Source organism: Tursiops truncatus, chromosome 19 (assembly GCF_011762595.2).
Source record: "Tursiops truncatus isolate mTurTru1 chromosome 19, mTurTru1.mat.Y, whole genome shotgun sequence".
In the NCBI taxonomy this organism is placed as follows: Eukaryota; Metazoa; Chordata; class Mammalia; order Artiodactyla; family Delphinidae; genus Tursiops; species Tursiops truncatus.
Genome location: NC_047052.1, coordinates 14,844,716 through 14,863,580, shown reverse-complemented (window position 1 = coordinate 14,863,580; position 18,865 = coordinate 14,844,716). Strand labels below are relative to the sequence as shown.

The 18,865-nt window shown below is 50.6% G+C and overlaps 1 protein-coding gene across 4 annotated transcripts; it reads right to left on the bottom strand.

Moving 5' to 3' along the window:
• Positions 1-733: 733 nt before the first annotated feature.
• DHX38 (DEAH-box helicase 38) lies at positions 734-18,671 on the bottom strand. 4 transcript variants are annotated; one of them, XM_019935587.3, is made up of 27 exons: positions 18,405-18,669; positions 16,016-16,357; positions 15,468-15,655; positions 14,695-14,799; positions 13,997-14,144; positions 13,735-13,853; positions 13,500-13,576; positions 12,897-13,052; positions 12,199-12,360; positions 11,882-11,989; positions 11,394-11,506; positions 9,790-9,927; positions 9,236-9,422; positions 8,905-9,090; positions 8,385-8,525; positions 7,941-8,051; positions 7,731-7,847; positions 7,458-7,565; positions 6,959-7,071; positions 6,032-6,240; positions 5,769-5,923; positions 5,209-5,364; positions 4,979-5,113; positions 4,663-4,788; positions 4,039-4,134; positions 2,498-2,619; positions 734-1,210 (listed from the first exon to the last, which is right to left on the bottom strand). In XM_019935587.3, the coding sequence occupies exons 2-27, from the start codon at positions 16,336-16,338 to the stop codon at positions 1,126-1,128; spliced, it is 3,684 nt and encodes a 1,227-aa protein (XP_019791146.1). In that variant the 5' UTR covers positions 16,339-16,357; positions 18,405-18,669; the 3' UTR covers positions 734-1,125. The 4 variants fall into 4 exon arrangements, with proteins under 4 accessions (XP_019791146.1, XP_019791148.1, XP_019791147.1 ...); XM_019935589.3 differs by lacking the exon at positions 2,498-2,619 and having other exon boundaries at positions 18,405-18,671; XM_019935588.3 differs by lacking the exon at positions 14,695-14,799 and having other exon boundaries at positions 18,405-18,671.
• Positions 18,672-18,865: the final 194 nt, after the last annotated feature.

The window sequence follows — 18,865 nt, the reverse complement described above, 5'->3', positions numbered from 1 at the left end:
AACGCTTTTGTACCTCTAGAAAAAGAATCAGTTATCATCTGAGGAAGAGATGGTGAAGAGCAGAGTATTAAAACGGAATATTAAAGCTGGAAGGAAGGTAGATCTGAATGGAAAGGGTCCATAGTTAAAAAGAAAGCATTGGAGACAGAGTGCAAACAGATTCTTGGGCAAAAGTCCAGAAGCCAAAGCAGATTCGGGTACAGCTGCTGGGGGCGGGGAGCCTCCCCACTTATTTTGTGGCATCTGTGTATGCCACATGTGCCTCACTAGACGTCGCCTCAGCAGACCGTTGAAGCTGCTTAACAACAGAAAAGACTAGTGATTCTAGCGTAAGCATCATCTTTTACGTGAAAACCGATAAGCAACATTTTACACTATTTTCCATGAATACACAACACATAACGGAAGAAACTTCAGCCATTCTGAGCGACAGAGCAGCCAACCCGCCCTTGGGAAAGGACAGAGGGTGCGCGGCTGCTCACCTTCCTCCCACTTCCTGGCCACCATGGCCGCCTTGCCCCAGCCCTGCCAGGTGCTGATGCCCCAGGCCATTCTCCTTCCCTGTCAGCTGAGTCCCACCCCATCAACCCCTCCTCTAAGAGGCACTGCCTGGAGAACAGAAGGGCGAGCTAAGGTTCTAGAAGGATCCATCCAAGGAAAGTCAGCGTTCTGCCTGTTCTCTAATGTGTGATTTAGGGCAGTCAGGGGAAAAGAAGAGTCAAACACAATAACATTTTACAAACAATAAATTTATTTCCAAATCCTGAATTATAACCAAATTATAATTCCCCCTAGGTCTATTGTGCTGTTTTACACAAGAATTTTAAAAAACATAGTCAAAGCCGTGTCATTCATACACCAAGTGTCCCGGGGACAGTTTATTTGAATACGGTGGGTCCGGCCACCTCTTGTGGTCCTGGCAGCTGCTCTGCGGCCCCACGCCTGCACCGAGAAACTCCCACCTCCTCCACGGCAGAGCCTGGCCGCAACAGGTGCCCCCAGGGCCATGATGTACACAAATGAAAGCACACAGATGAAACGGTTTTGTCGGCAGGCCTGGGCGCTCCAGCCACGGGGCTCATGACTCAACACCTGGCCCCCCTCCTCTTCAGGGACAGCATCAGCTCAGAGCCCAAAGCGGGCTGGTGTGCGGCGAGGGGTCATGGGTTCCCCTTGCTCTTTCCGACCTGGGGTGTAGATCTTTGTAGACCTGGAGACACAGAAGAGGGGTTAGGAATCGCACTGCTGCTCACTCCGGCCAGGACACACAGGAGGACGAGGAGCCTGAGGTCTTGCTGCTTCTGTGTGTGAGCAGGCTTTGGGGCTGCAGGGTCTCCGCCCCTAGCACACTTCCACTCCCCTCGCCTTCCCTATGTGTGATCGGGAGCAGAATGAGATAGCACCTCTTTCTCCTATCCACTGAGGCAGGTTATGAGATTTTTTAACAATTCCATTCATATCCCCTAGGTGAGCTCTGAAGGGAGTCTTCCCTCCACCTCACCAGGCCGCCACTCCAGCTGTGGCTGGGCTTTGTCCCCAGTTCCTGGAAGTATCTCTAGACCCTTGGAATTTCCCAAGGGACTGGAGTGTCTCTGTTATTCACGGTGGACCACATCTGATAGTTTATGCAAATGAGATGACTCAGGATGGTGGCTGCCCTGCCAGAAAAACCAACCTGTGAACAGAGGGCTGTGCTTTGAGCCTCGTGCTATCAGCCCAGACTCTGGGGAGGGAAAAGAGGTTGGAGACTAAGTCAACACATGGGTCCTGCCCAATAAAACTCTGGGCACCAAAGCTCCGGTGAGCTTCCCTGGTGACAATACTCTGTGTAATGTGCCAGGAGGGTAACATGACCCCAAGGACAATGGAAGACTTCACATCTAAGACCCTCTCAGACCTCACTTTATACATCTCTCCCTTTGGCTGGTTCTGTGTCCTTTTGCTATAATAAAACTGTAATATGTATAGTACTTTCCTGAGTTCTGCGAGGTATTCTAGCAAATTATCAAACCTGAGGGAGTCCATGGGGATCCCCAAATTTGTAACAAGTTGGTGAGAAATGAGGGTGACCCTGGGTACCCCCCAACTTGCAGGTGGTGACTGAGGTGAGAGCAGTCTTGCAGGGACTATGCCCTTCACCTGTGCAGTCTAACTCCAGGCACCAGGGCAGACGCAGGTGCCCAAGGCTCTCCTGGCCTTGCCTCTCCACTGTGATGTCCAAGCCCTAGCCTGTTGGTAAAGCTGTGAGACCTACTCTGCCGCTCCAGCCCACCTTGGGCCCCATCACAACATAACAAACAACGACCAGGAGTTGCAGCTCTATCACCACTCCTTGAAAGTATGTCCAAAACCCTCCCGTCTCCACGTGACCACAGTCAACTCGTCACCAATTCACCTCTGCACATTTAACTTCTCTTAAATCGCGACCCTGCCTCAGGGCCTGGCCAGTCCAGCTGGTGGGCTCCATCAGGACAAGAGTCCCGAGACCACAGCTCACCTGACACTACCCAGGGGACTGCGCTTTTCCTGCTCCTGCCGCCGGGCCCGCAGCTGCTCCTCGGCCAGTGCCATCTCCTCCTCCATGGCAGAGGCTTCCTCTTTGGCCCGTCGGCGGTTCTCCTAGAGAAGGGAGAGGTACTGGGGTCACTGGGGATTGGCGGGTGAGGAGGGCCAGCCTGCACCCATCTCCCTGCTGCCAGCCAGGTGCTGGGTAGACCTTGCCAGCTCCCAAAGGCAGGGACACACAGCTCCCTGCCCCAGCACTGAGGCCTGCTTTGCTCACTGATCCAAGACAGACATTGGATGATTGAGTCCTCACCCTCTCATGCCTCAGCCCTCCACTCAATTTGCTAAGTGCTTACATGCTCTAACCAAGTTCATAACCATGCCAGGAAGTACAGGAAATAGAGAAGACATGACATCTGGCTGGAGAGGACGGACACAGGAAGATGTGTGCGGGCCCGGTGTGAGGAGGACTATGCTGAGAAGGGGGGAAGCTAAAGTCCACAACATTCTGCAGCCCTACCTCCAGCTGGTAGCCACCAGTGGACACCAAGACTGTCAGGAGACCGAGAAGTAGGTAGAGAATTTATAACGGAGGGTCTGGTGGGACCACTGAGCAATCTTAGTGTCTTCAAAAGTGGCACCACCAGACCTTATGTGCCTCCTGACTGGATCTAAAAGGAGGTTCACAGCACCACATGCATTTATGCATCCTTACCCGAAACAGCTGAATCTGAATCTAACCAAGGCTTTAGATTAATGACTAGCTTACAGAAAGCACACAGGATAGAGGCAAAAGTTAAATACGTTGAGGAAGGAATCAGCTCAAAACAGAACGTGGAACATTCTACAAGATGACCAACCTGTTTTCTCCAATAAGTCAATGCCATAAAAAATGAGTGGGGGCAGAGCTTGTTCCAGAATAAAAGACTTAATATATGTAATGACAAATTTCAATGCCTGGATCCAAATTCAAGCAAATCAATTATAAAAAATTATCTTTGGAATAAAAAAGGAAACATGAATAAGAAGTGGAGACTTTAGCAACGTTAAGGATTAATTCTGTTGAGTAAGATTTGCATGGAGGTTATGTTTTAATTTTTGAAAGTCCTTTTAGAGGCACATATTCAAGTGTTTACGGGTGAAAAAATATAATGTCTGAGGTATGCTTTAAAATATTCCAGGAAAAACCAATATGTATGGAGCGGGGTGGGAATAAGAGAAACAAGGTTGGGCAGAATGTTGATAATTATGGAAGCTAAGTGAGGAACTCGTGGCTCATTATACTGTTTCTGTCCACTTTTATGAGTATTTGGACTTTTCAATAATAAGTTGTTTTTTTTTAAGGCTCAGCAGACCAAGCAAATGGAGTGCGTGGGGGGAGATCAGACAGACTAACCTGCCTGGATCACAACTTTTATGTTTGACAGGGAAGTGAAGGGAAGCCAGATGACGATGTGTCTTTAATACCAGGCTGAGAGGAAAGCGGATCCCAGAGACAAACAGATCCTCCATAGAAAAGCACAGGATCCTTACCTGCCGAGACTTTCCTGCCTGTTTCACGCTGTAGAACATGGGGCCCAGCTCTGCCAGCCACTCTCCGTCCACAGCAGTCACACACTGCATGTACTCCTGCAGGCAGAAGGGCCACAAAGCGGTGGTCACAGAAGGACCAATGCTTTGAGCTGTCCCTCCCAGAGCAGTTCCACAATTAGGAGCTGTATGGGAAGGGCCTACCCCTAGCCCTGTGAGGCTGAAAAAGGCAAGGGAAAGCCGCAGACACTGGGATTCTAATCCCTTCTCCCATCCAAATTCCTCCATGCTTGAGAAAAAGGCCCCTATTGTCCAACAGAAAAGGCCCAGCCCCTCAGAAAACCCTTCTAACAACACCAAAAGGGCTTGCTTGTCCGCGGCAGCAAGTAGGAAACAATCCTGCTGGCACAGCCGAGGCCACTGAAATCTAGAGGTTAACTGTGTATCCATATAAACTTCCCCAAACCCCCAACTGAAAACCAACCTCAATTTCCCTGCAAGCAAGGCATGTGGCCTTAAGCCTCCCAAGCTCAAAACCCATCCCAGAAGGCGGCAAAGGGTTATTACAAAGGCCTGGCCCAGCCAAGTGGGCCTACAGTCATACAGGCTGCCTTGGAAAAGACTCACCTTGGTGGTCATGACCAACTCGTGATACACAATGTAGTCTGGGGTGTAGCCCATTCCAAAGAGGGAGCTGGTGGGGTGCAGGTGGCAGGGCATGCCTGTCCGGATATTCACATACTCCCCGATTCCCTACGGAAGAGATGCAACAGGTGGCTACATTGCAAAACACTGCACATCTGGGCCGCTACCCAGTCCAATACTGTCTTGACACAGGCTTTTGGGGGAAGCCCAGATCTGCAGGACTGTACAATGAGACAGGAGACCTCTGCCCTCGAAAGAAGTATCAGGCCCAGAGGGGCCATAGCTCCACTAGGCTCACCTTGAGCTTGGCTGCCTGGTGGAAATAGGCAGCACAGATACACTTTCTGACAATGTCCCAGTCGGTGCCACACGAGGCCAGGCTCATCCGCTGCTGCACCATGATGTCCTTGAGCTGAGCCCGCACCTCCCGGACCTAGAGCAGGACACAGGTAGACAAGGATGGAGCCCTCCTTCCCTGCATCCCAACCCTCCTCCCAATGTGCTGCTTGTCTCGGCCACTGCCCCCACCTTCCGCATGGCCTTGGCATGGATGAAATGATCGTTACACCAGATGGTAGAGTAATTGTTGTTCTTCCACTGCAGGTAGACATTCAGGTAGGTCAGATGGTCACTCTCAGGGACTGCGAACTTCTCCCGGATTTGATCGCTCTCCTCCTCTCGGCCCTAGGAAGGAAAAAGGGAAGTCCAGGTCCAATGAGAAGAGCTATCTCACACTATCATCTACCCTCACCACAACTAAAAACACATCAACATAGTGCCCTGACAATATAGGAAAAATAAATTAGTTTACAACAAAATATTTATTCTAAAATGTGAGGGCTCAGGCACAGCCATCATAGAAAAAACTGCAAAACATTCCCTGAGAACCATGGATCTTGCCCACCCCTTCCCCTACCCCAACCTGCTTAACATAAAACAGCAAAACCACTCTTTGGAAACTGATTCCTGCCCCTCCCTCCACTCTGTCTTAACAACACAGAGAGAAACTACTCCCCTCTCTCAACCTTCCCTGAGCCCATAACCTCCCGAGATCCCTGGGAGGAGAGGAGCCGGACAGCATCTCCCACCTTGGGCCTGTAGAAGATGGCTGGGACCGAGAGCATGGAGACGATGAGCAGGATCTCGGAGCTGCAGCCCATGTCACAGGACACGATGAGCATCTTGGACAGGGCCGGGTCCAGCGGGAACTCCACCATCAGCCGCCCGGTCGAGGTCAGACCGCCTGGGAGAGAGGAGCAAATCCGCACGGTCACTGGACACAGTGCCATAAGAGGGAGAACCCAGGCGCCAGAGCCCACGGGGCCCTGCCCGGCTCCCGGGGCCACAGCACCTGTGTTGTCCAGGGCCCCGAGGATCCAGAGCTGATACATGGAGTTGAGCATGTTGTCCTCCGGGGGCGGGTCCATGAAGTGGAACTGCAGCAGGTCCTGCACCCCCAGGGACTTGAGCAGCAGCACCACGTTGGCCAGGTTGGTCCGCTGGATCTCGGGCACCGTGGTGGTCAAGAGCTCATTCTTGTAGGCGCTCTGGGTGTAGAGCCTGTGGTGGAGAAGACGCAGTCCTGACGCACTTCCCACCATGCTGCCCGGCTGAGCCCCTCAAATATGCCCAGCTGTCTACACAGGGACCAACACTGGGCTTGTGCACCCAGAAGAGGCAGTGCAGATGAGAGCCACAGGTAAGGAGGAGAAGTCCTCATTTCTTTCCCCCACCTCCCCCTTCCCCTTACAATCACGAATCTCCACCTACTCAAAGCTCAGTCCTGCCAATTCACCATTCTGCTGGAGTCTCCTATGTACTTGTTTCATTTCTGGAACCAGTGAGCCTGGGACTAGAATTATGGCTGGGGTTTTTTTTCTTTATATTTTTCTAGATTTTCTGAATTTCTATAGTTAATACATTATTTTTACATATCGGAACAAAAAAGAGAGAGAGAGTAATTGGAGGAGGAAAAAAAGAACCGGTGCTGTAATTTGTTCACATTTATCTTCTGGGAGGAGGCACACTGTAATCACTGGTCATCCGCTGCAGATACCTTCAACACAGGTCTTCCTAAAACCCAAGGCTGCTCAGACTTCAGGGCTGCCTGGGAAGGCAGCTTCTTCCACTCAGCAGCATGTGATGAGAGGACCAACAAGTGGCTGCCCCACCATTGGTTCCCAGCCTCAGGGATCACCTCTCTGCAGGATCACAGTCCAAGCCTTCCCACCCCAGCTGAGGCTCCACCCCAGAAAGCAGGCTAGCACAGGGCTCCTACCTGAAACACTGACCTGGGCCCGTCCTGCCGGCTCGCCCCGACCTCTGGTTGGCATTGGCCTGGCTGATGGGGTAGATCTGCAGAGCATCCATGCCAATCCTGGGGTTGAAGACCTAGGAGGGGACAGTAAGGACCTGACTAAGGACAGAGTGAGGGGAAAAAGGGAGGCAGGCTTGAGACAAAGACAAACCCTGGTTGCTACACATCACAGAATGAAGTGTCTTAGCGATGTAAGCAGCCATCTTTCGGAACCAGGAACCTCAAGAAATTTCCAGCTCCGCAATCTCTATCGAGCTATGTAAACTGTGTGTCTACCTCGAGTTATCACAAGGATGGAATGAATCAAGCACATGGCAAAACCAGCACTCAATAACCACCACCACCACTTCCATGAGCAATCGTCGTTTGAGGGCCAAGGACCCAGGGCCTGCCTTCCCACCCCCTTGGCTGAGTTAGCTTTGGGTGAAGGCCCAGGGCCCCGGTGCCTGTCTCCTCTTACCTTTAGTTTACAATAACCAGAATCAATAACAAACATGATGCCATCGACAGTCAGAGAGGTCTCAGCAATGTTGGTGGCAACAATACACTTCCGAACGCCATCCGGAGCCTGGAGCCGGACAGGACACTCATGGAGGGAAGGCTGTAGGCCTTCAGGTAGGAAAAACCCCACAAGGAGAAAAGTACACCCCACCCATGCCAGAAAAGTAACACCCTCCCTCTTGCCCTCCTTTGGGGGAGTCTGGGGGAATCCCAAGGTGGGGACCCATCTCACCTTCTGGAAGATTTTGGCCTGGAGGTCAGAAGGCAGCTGGGAATAGATGGGCAGCACAGCCAAGGCGGGCGCGTTCTCCAGTTCTTCCAGATGCTCCACAATCTGGTCTGAGGTCACCTGAGGGCACAGAGAGGAGCTGTGAGACACAGATCCCCCAGTTCTCACAGGAAGGACACACCCGTTCATCCCAGTCATGACCGAGGCACACACCTCGATGTCCTCTTGGCCAGGCATGAAGATAAGGATGTCCCCGGGGGCCCCCGACAGATGCACCTGCAGAGACTGCTTCACTGCGGCCTCCACATAATCCTCCTGGGGGGTCTGCAAACCAGTGAGGGACACCGTGAGAGGGAATGCAGGCCAAGCCCCCACTGGGAACTGGTGACCCAGTTCTGGTCAGGGGCTAGAGCCGATGAACTCTCAGGGCTGCCGCACCTGCAGACAGGCCTGATGGCCCTCCCTGAGCCCTGCACGTCCACTCCAAAGAAACAACCAAGCGAAACCTCCCCAGAGTGCAGCCCTTCGCCTCCAAGCCCTATAGCCGCAGGCTCCCAGGGTCCCCACAAAACCTCTCCCGACTCAGTGTGCCACTCCACATCCCCCAACCAGCTCCTCATCAAGGGTCAGGGCAGTTCCAAAACAGGGCCTCAGTACCTTGCTGAAGAGGATGTCAACAGGGAAGGTACGACCAGGGATATGGAAGATGGGGACATTCCCAAAAAAGGAAGCAAATTTCTCTGCATCCATGGTGGCCGATGTGACGATGAGCTTCAGGTCTGAGCGCCGAGCCACCACCTAAAAGAAGAAGTCAGTCAGAGGCTTCCCCACAGTTTTGGGACCCTTGGCTTCTGCCCTCCAGTCTCATCAGCATCACTACCAAATGAAACAGAAGTCAAAGCTGACGGATGGCTCATTAGATTCCTAACAATCCTGAACTGAATCCGTGGAGCCACAGCCAGGAGAACCACGGGTCACTCAGCTGAGCAAGAACAGAGTAAACCACCACCAGCTCTGAACCCCGCAGCCAAGGGCCTCAGGGGCAACTCGGCCTGTCAAAGACCCCCTCAGCTTCCCCAGGCTAGACCCCAGCCTGCCTGGAGTGCCTCGTCACTAACTCCTGGCAGGGCGGTGGTCCAAGCCCCACAGGCACAGAGGCTGGACCCGCAGCCCTCACCTCCCGGAGCAGCCCAAAGAGCACGTCGGTGTTGAGGGAGCGCTCGTGGGCCTCATCCATGATGATGGCGCTGTAGTGATCCAGGTCCGCTTCCCGGAGGGACTCTCGCAGCAGGATTCCATCAGTCATGTACTTGATCAAGGTGCTTTCTGAAGTGCAGTCTTCGAAACGGATGGCATAACCCACCTGGAGGCCAGAGAGACCGCTCAGAAGCTCTGGGCGCCCAGTCGCCCTTGCACACCCCGAGCTGGGTCCAGGCCTCAGCAGATCAGCCCAAATGACAGAAGCTACCGGGCAAGAACGACACAGCTCAGTGCTTGCGCCCACTCACCTCCTCACCAAGGTTGCCCCCCATCTCTTCACTGACTCTCTTCGCCACTGACATGGCAGCCACACGGCGGGGCTGGGTGCACCCGATCATCCCATAGTCCGTGTAACCGTCTTCATGCAGGTACTGGGTCAGCTGAGTGGTCTTACCACTCCCTGTCTCCCCAACCACGATCACGATGCTATTATCTCTGCAAGGAAGAGAAGATAAAGGGTGAATCGGCCCGAGTGGAAGGCCACCTCCTACTCCCACCTGTAGCTATCCAAGGAGCACGCCTGTGCAGGGAGGAGGATTTCCCTGGGAAAACGGTCTTATACTGAAACACCCTCTAAAAAGTGTGGAAGACAATATGGTTTAAACAAATGAACTAAAACAAAACGATGCCATCTTGCTTACTTCAAGCAGGGTAGCCCAGGGCACCCAAGTGAGGGGAAAAAATCCTTTCCCTTCTCCATCAGCTGTCATACCCAAAAGAAAAAGAGCTGCAGAGTACACACAGGAGAAAATGGGACACCTGATTCAACAGTGGAATCCCGACCCGGGGTGGACACAGTTACCTGATAATCGTGAGCAGTTCCTGCTGCACAGCAAAGATGGGCAGGTACTGCCTCTGCTCCAGAATAGACTTCTTCTTTGCGAATTCACTGCTGGCTTCGCTCTTTTTCTTCATGTGGTCTGCAAACTTCTGCTCTGTCCTGAGAACACACAGCAGCCTAAGCGCCCTGCACGGCTTCCCACATCTTCTCTCCTGACTGGGTTACTGCCCTGCTTCCTACACCCAGAAGTGAGCACTGCTTCAAATATGCAGTAAATCTTTGAGACGCCACAGCTGCCAGGTGCTGCTCATCTCCTCTGTCCTAAGGGACCAGACTGCTGTCTGAGAATCCATCGTCCAAAACCTGCTCAATGCCCCCAGGACACACAGCTGCAGAGGGCTCAGAGGAGCTACAGATCAACGAGTGGCAAATCCTCTGCCCTGAAAGACTTCAGCCAGAAGAGAAGCTGAAATCCACAGGTCATCACCTTATATGGAACAACCCTGGGCAATGTCAGCACCACACTTAACAGGCTGAAAAGAGGAGTTGTGGTTACAGTCATGACCAAGGTCAGACTCCCTCCCACCTCTTGGTGGGACAGCAGAGTCCATAAGGCTTTATTTTTAAAGAACTGTGAGAACAATCCCACTTGACGTTTACCTACAGCTTCCACTGAAAGCGCTCAAGTATCCGACACACGTACATCCCCAGGCTGCAGAGCGAAAAAGGTACCAGTCCTACCTTACCTACATTAGTCTACAGTCTCCACCCATCCCTTCCCCAAGAGACTTTTCCTCCATCAGATTTGAGCCCACGCTCTGTCAAACTTCCTGTTTCTAACATCCCAGTCATTCCTGGTCAGCTAACAATTAACACCTATGGGATTAAATTAACTAGAAACTAATAAGGGCTGATCAATAGCACCAACTTCTCACTTCTCACAGGGTTATAGAGAATTATTAACTCAGATGACAATTTTGTAGGATTTCAGAGTGTTCAATGAGATTCAGAAGGGACATTTGAGTTCAGCCACCTACACAATGAGGAAAGCCCAATAAGCAGTTATCCAACATCTGCTTAAATACCTCTATGAATGGGGAAGTCACTACCTGAGAAGACAATCCTTTCTATTCTCAAACCTCTATTAAAAATAGTTCTTCCTTAGATTGAACTAAAATCTAAGGGTGCAAAGCACACTTTCTCACACTGAGCATCTGAAAGGCACTCTGGCAGAGTGGCTAAGAGTGTGGGCTCTGAAACTAGACTGTCTGGGTGTGATCCGCACTCCACCATTTCTAGCTGGGTAACCTCAAACAAGTTACTTAACCTCCCTGGACCTCATCCTCCTCGCATGAAAAATGGGAAAGATTACACCTGTCCCATGGGACTGTCATGAGAATCCAATGACTGAATATCTGTGAGTTCTGTGGTGCTGCCTGGCACAGAAGAAGCTCCTGCAGTATCAGGGGCGACAGTAGGAATGTTATCTCAGAAAAGTCGAAAAGACCAGGAGGAAGGGACCAGAGACTCAAAATGACATCATTTTCCTATTGGTGAGTGACGAATCCTATCAGACCCCTTGAGGCCCCATCTTCAGAGACACCTGCTGCTGGCGAGACTCCTACCTGTAGTCCACTTTACCGTCCTCTGTCAGAGCTTTATCCGGCTCTTCCTCTTTTTTGACACCCATTATATCTCCCAGTTTGGTTCCAGCCAATTCCCAGTGTTTGTGTTGAGCCTGAAAAAGACACAAAAAGTCAATCTGCTCCATCCCGTGACACAACTGTGGTCCATGGAAAATCAGTCCCATCTGACAACAGGCTTCATCTAGCAGGCAGTAAGTTCCCACAAGGTAGCAGTGGCACCGAGCCGTGCCTCCCAATCTTATGTCTGAAGCTCCTGAGAAACCAGGCCCCGGATTATCTTAACTGAGGCCCTGGAGGAGGAATGCAATACCCTCCCACAAGGGCTGTTTCTTGCTCAATGAGTTTCCTCTAACTGCCAATAGGAACCCTACCTGTGAGGTGGAACATGATCTTTAAAAAGAAGAAAAAAGAAAAAAAAACAAAAAAATAGGCAGATACTCTCTGGCCCTAGAAGACGAGAAACCAACCTTTTTGCGTTCCTTTTGCTCCCTGTGCTTCCGCACCGTTTGACTGCCTTTTCTAGCGATAATGGCCAGGTCAGAAGTGGCGTCCTTGACTGGAATCACAGGCTCTGGCTGCAGGAGGTTGAGGAAAAAGAGAAATTCTGCACTGACCATTAAACTCAACACAAAGGTCCACTTCGTACTGGCCCTGGTAAACGAAGGGTTGCTACCCTACCCCTATCATGATGGGGCATTTTTCCTCTCCTTTCCTTTCTCTTTCTTTCTTTCCCCATTTCAGGCTTCTCTGAGCGTTCTTCTCTCTGACAACAGAGGACCCTCACCTGCTTGGTGAAGACGATGCGCCCGTCCAGAAAGGGAGGCACCAGGTTATGCACCATCAGATGGACCTTGGCTGCACTGTCCTCTTCAAAGTCGTCGTCCACCTCCAGCCGATGCACCACCCCGCTGGTGAGCATGCGGTTGGTCTCCCAGCGTTCGTTATCCTGTGAGGACACAACGGGAGGCCACGTTAAGACTGCAACTGCAAGGCCATCCTGAAAGGTCCCAGGTGAGGCCACGCAGAGGGTCCTGACAGAAGGGCCACAGGGGCTGCAGAGATGTCACGGGCCTCTCTACCCTGCAGCTCCTTAGACAGAAGAATCGCTGATCCCAAACCACCTGCAGTACTCTTCCCAGAAGCAACCCGTTGTATCTAAGGCAGAACCTCTATATGGATACACAAACGGTGACTGTCCCTGGCCCCGCTGAGAGACACAAAGGACACACCACAGAGCCGGGGCCTGACCTCCCAGTTCCCATCAACAGCACCCCTCCAGGAACTACTGCAGAAGACGGAAGTCATGATTTGGGTTGGGTTTTTCTTAAGTTACTGATAAGTTCCCTGCCCACCCCTCTGCCTCCAGAGGAATCGCTAAGTCTATGACTTCAGCAGCGGGGAGACAAGCTGTGCCGTTGGCAGGTGCATGTGACCTGCCGCTTCTCCAGCTGAATCTGCTCCACCTGCTGTGGGCAGCCTCACCTCATTGATCTGCCTCCGCTGAGCCGAAATGCGCTTCTGCTTCTGTTTGTGCAGATGCTGCTCCCGCCTCCTCACGTAGTCCTCAGAGGAGTAGGCCAGGGGGTTGTGGAACTCATCGTATCCCTCATCCATCATGTACCAATCCCGGTCAGCTTGCTGAGGCACAAGAGACAAAGCAATAAGAACAAGGCGCAGATCGAGTTTCTGTGCAAGACGTGGCCAGAAGGGGAGGACGTGTTTGGTAAGAAGTCACTGGTGCAGCATAGCAATCCTCGTGAGAGACACAAGAGAGGCTGTAAGACGAGCCACCTAGAGGAGAAGCAGTTTACAGCACAGTCCACCATGACGGCGCTTCTTACGTTTACCACACGGTGGCACCAGCACACAGCCGGAAAAGTTAAGTCTGACCTGCATTTGGTGAGAAGTTTGACCACAGAGCCTTTGCCTGGAAAGAGATTCCATGGCTTCGAGACTGAACGTGGCTCAACGTCCGGTTCCACTACAGTGTAACCCATGACCCTTGTGCTCAGACACCCTCGGTCACCTACTCACTGACAGATGGCCACCACCCCTCATTCAGTCCCTCAAAGATGTAGTTTTTACCCTCTGGTCATCCTCCCATTGCTGCCGCTCCTCTTCTGTGTCGAATGAAATTCCTTCTTCGCCATCCTCACGTCTCCCTGCGGGAGAACACGTAGCAGGTCAGTCTGCACGGTCCCAGCTCATCCCCAGTGGCCTCACACAGACCTGCCGAGCAGCACAGCCCCAGCCCGGCTTTGCCCAGCCCCACCAGGAAAAGCGACCCTGCTTCCTGCTTCCCACTTCCACCCTGCCTTACCTCGGCCCCTGGACAGACGTGGGGTGGACCCCAGATGTCTTCTGTCATCGGCCCACTCATTGTATTTGTAGGATGGGGTTGGCAGAGGTGTGTCATCCGAGTACCTGCTCCTCACAGACCTGGGAAACAGTATAACCAGCCTCACTAAATAGTCACTAAGCTGAGATGTGTTCCCCAGCCACCATCTGCCCTCCCAGCCCCAATCACGCCCACCCTGTGCCGCCCACCCAGAGAACCTGGACTGCACCACCCAGAACGTCACCTGTCCCTATCTCGACTGGACAGCCGATGACTCCGCTCAGAATCCCGATAGGAAGGTGTTGGGGAGGGCGATTCCCACTGTGAGCGCTTGGAGGAGCCATAGCCACTGTCCTCCTCATCCCAGGTAGACCTTGAAGGGGTGGCTGCATCTGGGCCACAAAAGACACATCCACAGGGAACGCCTAAGACACGGCTACAGAGCCATTAGGTGAAAGTCAATTCACCAAATTTCTTTTACTATTTATAAACTTTGCACCTATTTGCAACGGATAAGATGGTTTTGACAGCTTTTAAAGAGATCTGAATTTTAATGTCCCAGTTTTCATCTGTGCTCATAACAACATTTTAAGGAATATCCAATTTATCTCTGCAATCACATCCCTCTTGAATGTACATATTTCTTTGTATTAAAACTTTCTTCTGCCCCTACTCCACCCACCCCCAGCTCCCTATTCTTTCCTACCATTTGGAAAACTGGCCACTCAGCAAACTGGCAAATCATGTTAAGGGAGCATATCTGTGTCCACAGAGAAGTCCACAGCCTTCCCAACTGAATCAACTGACTCAGAACCAAGTATTCCCAGAAATTCATGGTGAAATCAGGAATTCCAACCCAGTTCCACTGAGGATGAGAGTCACTCACCCTGCCTCTCATACACTTGGCTCTCTCAAACCACCACAAGCAACAGCTCAGACTACCTTTAGGCCGGTGTCGGGGGCTCTCAGGTTCGTTTCTTCTGCCGCTGCGCTCTGACCCTCCATCTCGCTCCGACCTGCTGCTGTGCCTGTTTCTATCCCGCTCATCTGTGAGGAGTCACCGGCAGAGCTTAGAAAACAGGTGTCCCATCCTAACTTCCACCCATCTTCACCCTAGAGAAAGGACAGGCCTCCCCACTCACTCACAGGTGCAACCTCACTGCTCTAATGCGATCCATGGGCTCCTGAAACTCACATATCCCCATTCTTTCAAGGGCAAAAATTAGTTACTGGCTAGAAAGTTTCAAACTCACAGTAAGTTATTTTCCTGCAAGAATTCAAAAAAGAGTAGTTACAAGTCTATAATGAATAGTTATTTAATAGTTACAAGCCTACAAGCTACAGAAATCAAACAACACTGAGGAAAGCCAGTATTGGATTTTACGTCTAGCTTTGATCCACAGCACCGTCCTTTTTCTCTCACCAACACTAGTGTCAACTGATTTCTCAAACATATTACCCATTTTCACCTTTATCACCAATTTTCCGGATAAAATGAGGACCACACACTCAAGCAAAGCAGCTATGTTGCAAGTAACAGCTCTTTTCTTAAACTGCCTGCTAATCCCAATACCAACAGAGTCAAAACCAACCAGGCTGACATGAAAATGGAGTTCCCTAATTAACGGGTGTTATAAAAACTCCCACAACAGGAAAAGGCCGACATGTTAATTCAGGTGCTTATCAGGCACTAGGAACTCTGCTGGGCAGTTTACCTCTGTCTCTCTTGCGGTCACAGTCTCGATCCCTCGACCTCTCCTTCTTCCGATCCTTTTCTTCTTTGGACGAGGCGTAGACACCATGTTCCCGCCACTCCCGCTCTCTCTGCCGACTGCGTTCCCAAAACTCTTCACTCACACCACCAGGATGGGATGGAGTCTCTACCCGAGCAGATCGATAATGTCTGAAACAGGGAGGGCAGCTGGTAAAGGGCTTATCCATGGAAGAAAAACCTGCCCCAAACCTTTGGCCAGGCCAAATATGTGATCTGGCCTTTTCCACTTTATCTCCCTGGTACGGCAGGTTTGCATATGGCAACAACCGTAAGTGCTTCTAACCTCCATCATCTACTCTTTAGGTGCCTTTGAATCTTCCCCCAGATCTGAAGAAAATACCAATTCTTATCTAGCCTCAATGTTATAGAATCACAGTAAAATCATAAAGTCCTAAATGTCCAACAAGAAAACTGAGAGATAAACATGAGATGCTATTTTCTGGCCTCCGTTTTCATTCCCTTTGGGGCAGTCCACCCGAAGGCTCTTACCTGTCTTTCCGGCTACTGTGGCCAGCCTGGTCACTGCCCTCCTCCTCAGCATCCTTCTGGTCGTCCTTGCTCTCTTCCCAGTCCTTATAGGAAGAGATTCTGGACTTCTTCTTGTCCTCCCCATCATCCTTCTCCTCTCTCTCCCTCCTTTTCAGGGAAGCCAACAAGTCTAGTCCCAGCAATGAAGGGCGGGGAGCAGGGGCCTTGAAGACATGCTGCTCACTAGATGCACTTTTGGTCTTGAAAATAAGACCGCCAACCTGGGAGTCCACATCAGTGCCTTCCAATCGATGGATCGAGGCATCCTCGCTGGTGTCCTCCATGACAGGCTCTGGGATTTCTCTGGAAGGAAAACAAACCATTTGATATCAGACATAAGAAGGGAAAAGGCTTGGCTCTGCTACATCCCAGAATAACCGTAGGTATATGGATCTCTGGGGGGTTGACCTCCCCTCAAGATCAGAACTCCTTTAGTTACCTCTTACCAAGACCTGTCCATCGAGTCATCGACAATCTCAAAAGATCTTCCTACTTCCACCCCAACTCACGTCAGAAACAGATACACACACACACACACACACACACACACACACACACACACACACACTCACACACACCAGGATCCAAGAGGGTATCATCCAGGCAAAAACAGACCTCACTAAGGGACACTTACTAGAGCATTATGGCATCTATAAAGGGAGTTTAGGGAAAACACCACTAGATTTTAAATCAGAAACCTCAATTAGAACCCAGGCTCTTGACATTTTCTACCTGCATGATTGTAAGCAAATAACTTAATCTTTGGTTAGGCATAATTTCTACACCTGCAAAATGGAAGTACTTTTTGCTCTATCTAATCCATGGAGTTATTGTGAGAATCAAATATGAAAGTGTATGTGAAAGCACTCTGTAACCATAAAAAGTTACATAAATGTCATCGTTACATTATTTCACTTGCTGTGCTCCAAGGTATTGATTTGGGTCCCTCACCATTTTTTTACACAAGTTCTTCGTCCTCTCCCTTCCTTTAAACTACAGATATAGCAGAGTTGTTGACGTATAAGACTACCATCCATGTGATCCATACTTTAATGAATTGTGTTTTGTAGAAAACACTTCTCTCACAGCAGTCGAAATCTATTTAGCAACATTCAAGTTCACCAAAAAAAAAAAAAAATAATGAGAATCACGAGGCTAGTAAATGGTATTTCTGAAAAGTAGGTAACTGTAGGATTTTCTGGCATTCAACTTATAACAAATTCCTCTTTACCTCCCACTATACACAATCTACTTATTCTGAGTGCTTGAATAATTTCCCTCATTCCAACAAGCCAGTAAAGCAAAGAACTGTCAAGGGATAGGGTACCACCAGAATCCAGAATGTTTCACCCAGCTCTAATTAACATACACAGCTCTATAGAAGAATATTGTTAAACAGACTGAACATATAGTATGAACAACAGTTGCATTTTTTAAAATGCCATCAGGCAGAAGAGAAAAGGGAAAGCTACCTATTGGTGACATCTGTATTCATGTGAGGAAATCTAAACAGGAAGGTAGGATTTGCATGTTCTGCTCAGTAGTCTGAACTAGAAAATATACTTCTAGAATGTCATTTTATGCAGGAGAGAGAACCTTGTCTGTCTTGTTGACTGCTTTGCCCAGTGCCTAGCAAAATAAACGTTTGAGGAATAAATGAATGAATGAGTTGAAACTGATTAAAGGAAACAGGGAGCCAGAAATTTCTAGGGACAACAAAGAAAGATGCCAGCAGCACAGGAAAAGGAGTCTGACAAACAGGTCAACTAACAGCTGAGAAAAGTAAATAAGAAGCTAAGTGTTGGCTTGTGAAGAATAATTAGTGGCAAAGAAGCCACAAGAGGTACAAGAAAAATAATGAAGAAAAAACTGGATACATTCATTCAACAATTACTGAGTGCTTTCTGTGAGCCGATCGCTGTTCTGGGCATTAGAGATAAAGAAGAGAACAAATCAGACAAAACTCCCGACCTTTTTGGAGCTGACATTCTAGTAAAAGATATCACCTGGTAGAGATACCACTGTGACAGAGAAGAGGAAGACAAAAGGAGCCCTGCTGGGCTCGGTGTCCGTCTGGGAGTGGACTAATAGGAAGTGAGCAGGGTGACCCCCCGGGCAGCATCCCTGGACTTCTGCGAGGCCAGGCCAGGAAGCTGGATCTGACCTGAGCAAGGAGAAAGGCCGGTCTTGCAGGACCTAGGCAGCATCCCTAAGGTGAGTAACGCAAGTTGGGTGACAGGGACAAGACTTTCCAAACCTGGGCCCGAACCTGAGCGAGGGGCCGATATCCGCCGCTTGGAGCCGCCACGATTGGCGAAGAAAAGGTCGGAAATGAAGAATGGACACTCACCTCACCAAGCCCGACTCTCGGGACCTTCTGTCCCGGATTCTGGGGCGCTGGCGCAGCCACTCCTCGCTCAGACCGCCTCAGAGAGCCAATATCCGCACCTTGAAAGCCGCCATTATTGTCCCATAAGACTTTGCGCGGCCCCCTCTATCCGTCCAAAGATACCATCGAGAGCAGCCCGAAAAACGCCCGTTCCTAGTGCGGGACAGAACGCTTACAAGGCTAGACTGTCTTTCTCTGCGGCTCTGATCAGAGGCACTTCCGAGTCTCCTGACGACCAATCACGCTTAGTCTAAGAGGCGACGCCCCGCCTCTAGGTGGAATGTGGGAAGGAGAAGTTAAAGAGATCGGTCATATTTATAGGGGCGGAAGTGACCCTAGGGCTTCCGGTCAGGGCCAGGGAAGGTGGGCGGGGACTAGAATAACCTCTTCCGCTTATTTGAGCTGGGCCTAATGCGAGTTCA